This window comes from Triticum urartu, unplaced genomic scaffold (assembly GCF_003073215.2).
Source record: "Triticum urartu cultivar G1812 unplaced genomic scaffold, Tu2.1 TuUngrouped_contig_6889, whole genome shotgun sequence".
In the NCBI taxonomy this organism is placed as follows: Eukaryota; Viridiplantae; Streptophyta; class Magnoliopsida; order Poales; family Poaceae; genus Triticum; species Triticum urartu.
This window is the reverse complement of record NW_024117686.1, coordinates 1-12,326: the sequence shown is the minus strand read 5'-3', so window position 1 is coordinate 12,326 and position 12,326 is coordinate 1. Positions and strand designations below refer to the sequence as shown.

At 42.2% G+C, this 12,326-nt stretch overlaps 2 protein-coding genes across 5 annotated transcripts; one reads left to right on the top strand and one right to left on the bottom strand.

Annotated features, from left to right (window-relative positions):
* The first annotated feature begins 3,329 nt into the window (after nucleotides 1-3,329).
* LOC125531221 (3-ketoacyl-CoA synthase 5-like) lies at nucleotides 3,330-11,263 on the top strand. 4 transcript variants are annotated; one of them, XR_007293124.1, is made up of 3 exons: nucleotides 3,330-3,737; nucleotides 9,169-9,259; nucleotides 10,512-11,263. XR_007293124.1 is itself a non-coding variant. In XM_048695627.1 (3 exons), exons 1-3 carry the CDS (start codon nucleotides 3,517-3,519, stop codon nucleotides 4,898-4,900), a joined length of 498 nt encoding a protein of 165 aa, XP_048551584.1. In that variant the 5' UTR covers nucleotides 3,332-3,516; the 3' UTR covers nucleotides 4,901-5,276. The 4 variants fall into 4 exon arrangements, 2 of the variants coding, with proteins under 2 accessions (XP_048551584.1, XP_048551585.1); XM_048695627.1 differs by lacking the exons at nucleotides 9,169-9,259; nucleotides 10,512-11,263 and adding exons at nucleotides 4,552-4,674; nucleotides 4,747-5,276 and having other exon boundaries at nucleotides 3,332-3,737; XR_007293123.1 differs by lacking the exons at nucleotides 9,169-9,259; nucleotides 10,512-11,263 and adding exons at nucleotides 4,552-4,674; nucleotides 4,754-5,276 and having other exon boundaries at nucleotides 3,333-3,737.
* LOC125531220 (3-ketoacyl-CoA synthase 5-like) lies at nucleotides 5,584-9,162 on the bottom strand. Its single transcript, XM_048695626.1, has one exon. The coding sequence runs from the start codon at nucleotides 8,274-8,276 to the stop codon at nucleotides 6,783-6,785; it is 1,494 nt and encodes a 497-aa protein (XP_048551583.1). The 5' UTR covers nucleotides 8,277-9,162; the 3' UTR covers nucleotides 5,584-6,782.
* Nucleotides 11,264-12,326: the final 1,063 nt, after the last annotated feature.

The window sequence follows — 12,326 nt, the reverse complement described above, 5'->3', positions numbered from 1 at the left end:
AGATATACAATCCACCAAAGCAGGAGTAGGGTTTTACGCATCCTCGCGGCCCGAACCTGGATAAATGAACCGTGTGCTATCTGTTGGATCCGCTCTTCTCACGACCCCGCGCCCCGCAATCGTAGTAGGGATTCTTGTGATCCCATAGGTGTCGTTCCCACCGACAATCCTCGATCATGTATGTGATATAATCATATGATATGGCTTTTTTTCTCTCACAACGTGGCCTGCCCACAGGAGGTGGTGGTGGAGGAGGATCATTATTCTGAGGGTCATCTTCATTACCCGACTGGTGATGCTCTTCACCTTCTGGATTGACATTAGTTTCAGGATCACCATCAGCCTCAGGACCTGAAGTACTAGATTGAGGACTAGCATGAGACGTCACTACACTTTGTAGTGGCAAAACAATCTCTTGGATAGTCGGGGATGGAACACACACCCGTTTCTCCTCAAGATTGATCTCCCTTATTTCGGTGGCTTCGTTATCCTCAAAAAATACTGCTTGTCGAGTCTCCACATACTTGGTGGTGTGACCCGGACAATAGAAATGATATCCCTTTCCCCTATGAGGGTATCCAATGAAGAAACAACTAACCGTCTTTGGATCTAATTTCTTAAGTTGTGAATTGAAAATTCTAGCCTCAGCGGGACAGCCCCATACACGTAAGTAATTAAAACTCGGTTTCTTTCCCGTCCACATCTCGTAAGGTGTGTTCGGTGCTGCTTTAGTAGGAGCGAGATTTAGCACATGTGCGGCCGTCTTTAATGCGTCCATCCATAGGCTGACTGGTAAACTTGCATGACTGAGCATGCTTCGCACCATGTCCATAAGTGTGCGGTTTCGGCGTTCAGCCACGCCATTTTGTTGAGGTTCACCAGACATTGAGTATTGGGCAACAATTCCATTCTCAGATGGAAACTTAGCAAAAGGTCCTGGAATTTGCCCATAAGGAGCATGCCTACCATAATACTCTCCCCGCCGATCTGATCGTACAACTTTTATTTTAGTGTTTAGTTGGTTCTCAACTTCGGCTTTGAACACTTTGAATTTGTCCAAAGCTTCCGATCGATCACATATAGGATAAATATATCTGTATCGAGAAAAGTCGTCTGTGAAGGTAATGAACGAATCAAAACCATCCATACACTTAACATTAAGGGGTCCACATATGTTAGTGTGTGGGAGTTAAAGGACACCAGTGGCTCTTACCGCTCCTTTCTTAATTGTTTTTGTGTATTTACCTTTTATACAGTCAATGCATTTGTCTGCATCAGAGAAGTCTAATGGAAGGAGTACGTCATTTTTAATAAGTCTTTCAATTCTCCCCCTCGAAATGTGGGCTAAACGACGGTGCCACAATTTCGAAGAGGTACTCATACCCTTCCATTCCTTCTTAATATTACATACATCACTCACATGCAGGATAGAATCATTTAATGATAACATATATAATTGGACTTGTCTGACGTCGAGGCCTACGTTCTTATTACAATAATGCAAAACAAATTGTTTGTTCCCAAACTTGCTCTCACATGTTATCATCTAGGCAGGAGATAGAAATCAAATTCCTACTTAAGGTAGGGACATAAAGAACATTATTTAAATGAAGACGGAAGCCAGTGTGGAGTTCTAAGGTGATTGACCCTATGGCTTCAACATGAACTTTGACTCCATTTGCCACCATAAGTCTTCTTGCCCCCTTGCCATGGTTTGGATTATATTTGAGTCTTGCATAGAATTAGCAACATGAGAAGTTGCACCTGAATCAATCCACCAACAGGTAGTAGAGTAATCAACATATAGCATTTCATCAGCGAAAGTAATTTCATCAGTACCTTTCTTCATCAACCATTTGAGGAATTCCGGACAATCTTTCTGATAATGGCCCTCATTCTTGCAGAAGTTGCACTTGTTGTCTTTAGGCTTATCGTCCACCTTCTCCTTTGCTTTATATGAGTTTGATGATTTTTTTTCTTAAAGAACTTCTTTTATGGTTGTTGCTTAGAAGAGCTTGCTCCATTGTGTTTTCTCTTGGAGGAGCCAACCAAAAAGGCTTGGTCCTTTCCTTGCCTCTTAATCCTCTCTTCTTCCTCGACAATTCTTGGAGATATCTCCGCGATTGTCCATTTCTCTTTAAGAGAGTTATAGTTAATCTTAAATTGATCAAACTCTTCAGGGAGGGAGTCCAAGATCATGATGACAAGGAGATTATCATTGAGCTCACATTGTAATGCCTTAAATTTGTTATAAGCATTCACCATCTTTAAAATGTGAGCCCTAACAGTACCATCATTATTATACTTCCCAAGGAGCTTGTGAAAAAGTTCTTGCGCATAAACCTTGTCGGAGCCTTTGAATTGCTCCTCCAGGGCTGCCATGAATTCCTTAGGAGTATCTTTCTTGGGTAGTGCCCTAATTATGTCAGGTGATATGGATGATCTCATCACAAGCATAGCAATGTGATTTAACTTTTCCCATATTTCCATCTTGGAATCATAAGTTTTCTTTAGTTCAGCATACCCCGTGACACCAGCAGCGGGAGCCACGGGTTTATCCTCCCGTAAAGCATAATCAAACTGATGGACGGCTAGGCATAATTCCATCAAATTCTTCCAACGAGGGAAGTTACTACCTGTCAACGGTTCGACAGTAAACACACCGTAAGCTGTAATGAACATGAAAGAGGTTATGAGTAATTGACATGAATATGAAATTTGACGTTGGCAAAATAAAATAGACATGCCATGTATTTAATTTCAACTCCATGTCAAAACACCGTTGGGCAAAAAAAACATGGAATTAAAATATCATAAGTGATGACTCATAATAATAAAACAACATTGGTCCGAATTAAAATCAGAGTCATTTCATTCTCAATTTAGACATCAACATAAGAAAAATATCATTATTTTTTATGTCTAAAAAAATTCATCATGCAAGCACATAATACATCCTGAATAAAATATCTCGTTGGTTCAATTTTACCCAGAATAATAGCATGTTTTAATTTATTATTATCTCAGATATTTTCTAGCTAAAAACAGTGCAAAAAACATAATGTGTATTAACTTAAAGTGCACTGGAAAAGACAGAAAACGGCCAAAAGATATGTGCCCGAAATACCCACAGCTACACGTAAAACAGTCCATCCCAGCAGCAAAACACGTAAAAAATCGCTGGACTGTAAATACCTGGTCCGCAGCCCACGATCAAAATTGGCCCATTGAGCGCCCGAAGGCCCGAGCCGGTGCTCCCCGTTGCTGTGAGCTGCCCGATCGAATCGGACGGTCAGCTTCGCACGTGGTCGGAACAAAACCGCCGCACAGAGCCAACCCTAGGTCATTCTTCCCCTCCTCCCCCGCATTTCTCGCTCCCAAGACCGGCGGCAGCTTTCAGCGGTGGTTCGAAGCGCACCGGCCTTGGCGGCGCGGCGGCTGCGCTCGCTGGAGGAGCGTGCAGCGGAGTCATTCCCACGTGCTTCTCTGTCGAGCGTGGCTCTGGCGTTCGTGCGCATGGCACATCAGGAGGGCAAGATGGGGCGTCGGCCACCGCGTCATGAAGAGGTCGACGGCGGCGTGCGGGGCGACGGCCCATACACGCGCACGTCCGTAAGAGCGGCAGCATGGCGCAGGAGCATTCCGCGCGTCGGCCAGGGCACGACGGCGTCTCCGCCCTCGCACAACGGTGGGCGCTGTGCGGGCCCCGAAGGGAAAAGGCGGCTACGGCGCATTTGGTGAGCATTTCTTCTCATTCTCCCCAAAATCGTATTCATCAGTGCTTAATTGGTGAAAAAAACATGCCTAATTGAAAAAATTAGGGCTCTACCGAAATTGGGGATTTGTCTTCTAGGGTTCTTCAACATGGGGGGTTGCTACTGTATGTGTACTATGTATCCATCTGCCTTCTAATTTGCTAATCCAAACGGAATCAAAATACTTAAAAGATGATCAATTTTAATTAATAGAAACTTAATCATGAGCATCAATTCCTCAGCGGCTTAATTATGACTGATTGAGCATAATGGCAGTAGAGATCCGTGGCAAATTAGAATACAACATGATGATTTACAAAGGACATTAGAAAAAAATAGCAGCATACATATTGGGATAACCAGGGGCTCAGATCCCATCTTAAAACATAAAACCCTAATCATGAGATTGATCTACTGATCAAAGTAGGGTTCTAGTACAATCATGTAGGCCACTGATAACATTGTTGGATTAATTATGCATCTATGGGATGCCATTAGTAGGAATTGATTGCAACTAGAACACCCAATTGACATGAACAGAGAAGGGTTTAGGGATCCTTTACATGTCACGGGAGTGGACATGATCGCCTGCTCGATGCAGGCGTGATGCAGGGGTGATGTAGTCAAAGCAGAGGTTCTCCTTGACGTCTTGTTTCCTTCAGGACACTACCGGCACTGGCCGGGGATAGCAGCGGCGGCTGGCTTAGGTCTTCCCATCACTGTAGTGCTCCCCCTGATTGGGTGGGGTGAGAATATCAGGAGGAGAGTAAACCTTACGTGAATTGTGATCTCGCAGGTGGCCAGCTCTCTCCCGTATCCTTTTAATATGGCGCTGGCGACAGGGGACCCAAAACCTGAGTTGGTTTTTGGGCGCCCCTGATCAGGGCGCGTTTGTTCTGATCGAGGCTCACGTACGTTGGTACGTGGACCCCTTCACTTATCGTTATCCCCTTTTTTTGTTAGACTAATAGATCTAACTGGCTTGTTTAAGCCGTCAGATCGAAACCAACACGGAGATTTTGACTGGTGTCTACTACACCGGGAGGAAACGCGAAATGCAGCTGACCAACAGTTGTTCCGCATTGGCTCGGCAGTGCTCCTCTCAACGTCGAGTACACAAGCTCGTTTTGAGATGGCGCACGTAGTTCGGAATTGCACCAGCTCCCAAGACGGTGCATACAGATGTGTATCTTATGAGGAAGATGACCAGCGAATTCTTGGTCTCAATTTATCCCAGGATCTTGTGGATGTCGCTGGAAAGGCTCTCGGGCTAACATCACCATGGTTGGACCGCTTGTTCTTCCATTCCCAGTCAAGATTGATTTTCTGCTCTCGTTCATCTCACAGAAAGTGCTAAATGGAACCACCAAGCCATACGTGCCTGAGTTCTGCAAAGCTTTCGAGTATTTGTGCATCCATGCAGGTGGACGGGTTGTAATCGATGTTGTGCAGCGTAGCCTCTGCCTGCTTGATGAGCATGTTGAGCCATCAAGGATGACACTTCACAAGTTTGGGAACACATCGAGTAGCTCAGTATGGTATGAGCTGGCATACAGTGAGGCCAAGGGTTGAATGAGGAAGGGGGACCGAGTTTGGATGATTGGATTTGGCTCCGGATACAAGTGTAACAGTGCAGTGTTGAAGTGCATCCAGCCAGCAAAAAGTGCTGATAATGCATGGCAATATTGCATTTATCGCTACCCAATAAGTGTTCCTAAGGAGGTGTAGAAAATGCTATTATTTTGGTCATCTAGGACTATATTTACTCCTGTGGACTTTGTGTTATCTCGTTGGCATACCGCATGGTATATGCAGCGAATAATTTTAGGTTGGGATTTGTCGGTTGGTGATGTGTCAAATGGGAAAAATGATTTACTATGTTTTCTTTTTAATGTTTGGCAGCGCGTCATATCAAACTCAGCTGCTCTTTTGCTGAGTAATGTACACTTGCCTGGTCATGGTAACTTGTGGGTTTTGATGATGCTTTATTGGAGATGATTGCATTATTGCTGACGTGCTTTGCCTGGTCCTACTTGCGTTGTTGCATTCCAGTTGTCTGCGAGCCAACGTTAGATGGTTGATGCTAATAATCGGAGCAAAACACAATCACCAGCCAGCAACCGAACACCTAAAATTTCATTTGCCAACTCGTAAGATGCTCATCTATGCAACCATACTTCTACTACTGAATTTCTGATCCACTCATCTATGGGATACATTGCCCATACAGTTGGGTCTGCTATCCACGTTCTCTCTTGGTTATACCGCGCAATGGGCAATGCCTCCAGCTCTTGATAAGTAGAGAAGGGCCAAAGATGGTTAGGGTTGAAAATTTCCAGAGCTAGTCGTTTTCAAAAAATTCCGGAGCCAGTTGTTTTCATGCAGGGATTATCCCTCGTTGGCATGATGTGGAAAAAATATATCGCACAAGTGAAGTTTGTCGCATTTTGCAAGTTGTTGTATTAAACTGAATCCACATGACAACTTTATGTACTGTCAGTGTAGTTACCTGAAATGATAGATTGGTATAGCCAATTTTACGTACTCCCTCCGTCCAGAAATACTTGTCATAGAAATGGATACAAATGGATGTATTTAGAACTAAAATACATCTAGATACATTCATTCCTCGGACAAGTATTTCCGGACGGAGGGAGTACATGATAAATCATTTTTTTGCATACATGATCTCTTGTGTTCTGTAAGGTTCACAATTGGTCAGGCATTTGTCCTTAAGTTCTCATACTATATCATACTACTCTATGTCATAATATGGTGCATCTTAGTTTTCCCTTGCGTCAAACTTCATAATTTATGGCCAAATCCTTAGATTTTTTTAACTATAATGTCAAATCATTACCCTTAAAGTCATTCTAAAGTATTTAAATGCACTATATTTTGACATGGAGGCGCTTGTATATTTACGAATTTTCATATTTTTGGAAAACTCACAAGATGTATTGGACACGCAATAGTGTTGTCCTATTATTTGATTATCTAGTAGTAGACCAAATTACTCCTATGTATTTAACCATTCTTGGAGACGTCCACCGGGTAATGATGGATGCAGCTAACCCAGGGTCCATCCATACCTGAAGATGGTTGTATACACACCCACCCAACAGTGTTGCACTCGTACCCTGCACCAAATCCGATCATCCACACCCTGTTTCCCTTTTTCATCCAGCCTTTGGCCTCGATGTATGATAACTCATACCACACCGATGAGGTCGACTGGTTTCCAAAACGATGCAGAGTCATCTTTGATGGCTCAACATGCTTGTCTGATAGATTAAGACCATGTTGTACTGAGGTGATAACTGCTGGTCCACCAACATGGATGCAGAAATGCTCAAATGCAACGGAAAAGTTAGGGATGTATGGCCTGATCGTCCTCCAACGGAGCACTTTTTTCGCCACATAGAAGAACAAAATCTTGAGAAGCTCTGATGCCGGTAGGACAAGAGGCCCGGTTGTCATTATATTGGCCTTGAGTGCATCCTTAGCGACATCCATAAGATCTTTAGAGAGAGCAATCCCTAGGTTGCCCTTGTCATCTTCCTCTTGATAAACACACTGGTAAGCAACGTTGTTTGCCGCTGTGATCGTCCGCGTGAAATGCCCAAGCCTAAACCGAGCCATGGATCTAGAAGTCGACAACAACTTTGCAGCACCGCCTATGCGGAACAAGATGTTAACCAACTGCATGGAGCGCTTATTTCCTCCATAGTAAGATGGCCCAATGGTCTCCGTCGACACCACCAACACATGCGACCCCCAAGGCATGACCTGCAACATGTTGCTTGCGAGCCCCACTGAGGTCACCGCTGCAGAGCACGCCATCCCAGAGAGGTTGATGACACGAAGATCACCTCGCAACTTGTATCTGTTCACAATCATGTCAGCCATGGATGGTACCGGGCTAAATGCACCGCAGTTCGTGATAAGAGCACCAATCGCACCGCAGTTGATGTGTGTCTTAGCCATAAGGTCATCGATGATAGAGAAGACGACCAACTCTACTTCGGCGCGTGCTTCATCAAGCCCACAATACGGATGTATATAATGATGCACAGGTGGGGCACATGTATGATCGCTCATGCCCGAGCGCTCAAGAATAGTAGCAATGAAGTTAACTGTAGAATCATCGAACAAAGGTGAGAGACGCGCATGCTCGAGGAATGTTGCCTTTGTTAATCTTAAGTTGGAGCTTGGCCGAAAGCAAGCATAGTCAACAAGGTATACAGCTCTACGATGGAGTGAAAGGTAGACGGTAGCCATGATGATCAGTAGAACAACGACAAAGAGTATATGGATAGGACAAATAACACTAGGTTGGGGCACAATGCCGAGCGCAGCGGTAAGCCATGGTGCAACTTTTTTTAGGGCGCTAGCTCCGAGTGTGGTTGTGGTAACAATTGGAAGGACGAGGTTGTAGGCAGTGCGATTGTACAACAAGTTGAGGCGCTTGAGATGAGACCGCAAACTCATGTTGTTGCTGGTAGCGTAGTTTACCTTCATGAGACCAGGATGCAACCGTAAGGGGGTGAGATATTTATACAAGGCACATGATGTACTCTGTAGTGTTGTACTAGTGCTTCTAAATATTTTCGAAAAGTCTTCAACTGTCCAAGCGTCAACTGCGCCTTGTCCTTCGACCTAATCTCAAAGAACGTTTCTCTGCACACCGAATCTTCCATAACAACATTCATACCATCCGAGGAATATGCAACGTCATAGGCTAACGGGGCATCCGGATAAAAGAATTCTGCAATAGTAGATGTGCGACGATAGTTGTACTACGTATGAGACCTTGCATGCCGACTTCTCAACTACTCCACAGAATATTATTCATGTTGCCCAATAGCGTAGCCCATGTTTTTCATATCACGCTGTAGGAGCACTCTCATCCAGATTATTAAGGGGACATTAGAACAGTAAAGATTGAAGATGGACAAGAGGTTTTGAACGTAATAACAACTAAGACTACCCATGGTGGGAGTAACATAAGTGGTAACATCATATTTATGTAGGCAAAATAGATGATGTGGCATTTAATTAATAAAGAAAAAGAGGCATGTGGTAACATAGGTAGGCACTGTAAACATTACACATATCAAGAAAAGATGAGTCTACAACATAATAAATGAAGTGATGCATGGCACAACACATATGTTACTATCCACTGTGGAAGTGGTAACATAGACTAGTAACATATTCATGTTACAGGTTATTTCCCGCTGTGAGTCTGTGAATAGTCTAACTGTTTTCTTGCGTTCGCTCATGGTGACTTTTCGGGTCGGAATTCAAGTGCAACAGCTGCTTGTGGCATGTGAAGCGCGATTCCAGAAAATCACGTCAATAGCACTAATTGCCTTCTTACTGCTTCCTTCGTGTTTCGAAATCTGCATAGGGAAAATGGTGCATCTGGCAAACCGTGTGCACATCGGATGCATGCTATGGGTCAGTTTTCAAGATAGGAAGTACACAAAGGTCTAGTAACAGTAAGTCATACCATTTCATTTTGCTTCTACTGGCTACCAATTCATATCAACTGGAGATTGTTGAGATTTGTTGAGATTTGATCCAACGTGACAATTTATTTTGCGCCATCCAAGCACAATGCAGGCGCCTTATTCCAACATTACAATTTCTTGCTTCCATCAAACATTTTTTTACCATTGTTATAGACTCTTTAAAACAAAATAAAATGGAAATTCTTCCAAGGAATCTGGTATCTGCATCCGAATAAATAGGAGTTTGCATCCCAAGAAATGAGCATTTGCTTCCATGGAATTTGGAATCCGAATCCAAAGAAATCAGAATGTGCTTTTGTAGATGCCTTGCTTCCATTGATATATAGTTTGCTTCCAAATCATTATGATACTATTTCCACGGACTAGAGGATTGCATCCATAAAAATATAGATTTGTCTCCATGAAAAGAAAAAAAAAATTCAAATAACAAGGCGAATGTTTTTACAGTAATGAATATATGTCTCGGCTAAATGAGTAATGCTACATCTATAAAGGCTTACTTAAAAAATTTATGTCCAAACTGATGTGAAGGATTGTGATTGGAAATAGGGGGATGAGGACGCCCACCCCGCGTAAAATCACGGGGGAGAGAGAGTATGAGTTAGGAAGTTTGGGCCCACCTCACTTAAAATCAGGGGGAGAGAGAGTATTAATTTGGAAGGTTAAATAGAATTTTGTATTTCTTTGTAGGTCTAGCACAGTGACACAAATTACAAGATTGTTTTATAAGAGACACTTGAAATGTACATACAAAAAAAAACATACCAGCTTGTGCTAGAAGGATGAAGCTATGTTGCACGATGACACAGGAAGGCGTTAGCCAGCACTCTCTTTCCTCCCCCACAGGAAAATCCCAGGCTTTCCCAGGATGACACATGTTCTCGTTCTTGTTAGGTTAAGCGACTTGGTTGGGGTTGTGTGCCTGCGGCTATATCCCTCAGTAGGAATTATGTCTCCCGTGTTCTATCCTCGTCCTGATGGTGGGTCTACGTTCGTCGGAGGGCGTGTGGAGGTGTGCCTCCGTCGAATCTTGCGGGGTTCGGTCTATGCTGGTCTTTGGTGGATCTTTTTAGACCCGGTCTTCATTTGTCTTAGTTTGGGTGTTTATAGGTTTAATCCTTTCAATCTACGCCTTTTTTCATCGGCGATGGTTGCTGCTCTGGTGCGCTGGTCATATGGAGCCATAGAACGACGACTTTCTGATTTTGTACTACAAAAGGTTTGTCTGGCTTCGGTGAAGAAGGGGTGATGACGGCGGCGTGCATCGACTTGTTTCAATGCTTGTAGTCGTCGTTACTAGATGATCCATGAAAATGGTTGTAATTTTTTGATATTCTTTGTACTGTGATAATTTAGAACGAATAGATTGAAAGCTTCTTGAAAAAAAGATGACACAAGAAGGACACACGCAAAAGTATGAAAGCTCCAGATCATAGTGCCAAGTACCACCAGCCCAATAAGCTGTTAACGTACGTACGGTAGGTGCCGTGGAGAGTCCGTAAGAATACGTATTGTATTGTCACGCTCACAAAAGTACCAGTGCCATAGCTCAAGATTGACGAGCCAACCGCTTTCGAAAACAACGTTACTGAATGTTAGATGTAAAATATCATGCATATATACCACTGTCAATCGCTCGAGATTGCGTAGCCAATTGCTCCACTGGCTCCCCGAAAACTGTTTAGGCATTGAAAGCAATGCTCAACTATTGGCAAACAACCTGCTCAAAAACTCTATCCACCTCTGCCACATCTACCGTCTCCTCCAGTACATTTTTAGACTATCCATAGTGGTAGTAATATAGATGATAACATCACATATCTTCAGACAAAACAAATAATGTGGCAAGTAATTAATGAGGAATGAGGTGCATGTGGTAACATAACATCACACATCTCAAGACAAGACGAGTCTACAACCTAATAAATGAAGTGTTGCATGACACCACATACTCCCTTCGTTTTTTTTAGTCCGCATATAAGATTTAGTCAAAGTCAAGCTTTGTAGAGTTTGACGAACTTTATATTAAAAAATATAAACATTCACAATATAAAATCAGTATTATCAGATGCACCATGAAACGTATTTTCATACTATATAGTTTTAGTATTGTAGATGTTTATATTTTTTTATATAAATTTGGTCAAACTTTGTATAGTTTGACTTTGACCAAATCTTATATGCGGAGTAAAAAGAAACGGAAGAAGTATATGTTACTCCCCACTATAAAGATAGTAACATAGACTAGTAACATATGCATGTTACTAGTCTAAGTTACAACCCATTGTGACTAGTCTTAGGCTTCAATGTGCAAGCAGTACAAGAAAGCCAACTTTCTTTTAAATTTTCAGGGAACTTTCTTTTAAATTAATGGCATAAGGTCATATCAATCCGCAAGAAAACTAGGCGAAAATATATGGCCTCTTGCTTCAAGCAATAACTCAACACACACTGGTAGAAAAAAGGGCCTGTTGTCCCGGTTTGTAAGGGCCTTTAGTCCATGTTCCTGAACCGGGACTAAAGGGTCGGTACTAATGTCCTGAAATAATTATTTAGTAAAATAATTATTTAATAACACTAATATTCTTGAATAATTATTTAATAAAACACAGTTTGAAAAAATAGTTTGACCATAAAGGTTCGGTACTAAAGGGCCTTTAATAATTATTTAGTAACACTAATACTTCTTGAATAAGTAGTTTGACCATATTTTGACCATATTTAATGAAAATTTAAAAAAGCTGAAATTTGAGCATAACTTTTTTTCTTTTTGGAATTTGAGGATTCTACAAATTTGCAAACAGGCCGTTTTCGAGTAGATGATTTTTCATATAAAAAACTTTTTAATCCGAGTTCGTATGCAAAAGTTATGCCCATTTTACAAATTCCAGAGAGATTTTGTAAATAAAGTCGAAATTAATATTTGTAAAATTTCCCAACAACTAGACCACATATCACATGGGAAACTTATTTTATTTTATTTTTTTGACATTTCCATCATTTTCTTTTGTTTTTTCTAAAACTGAAAAGGCGG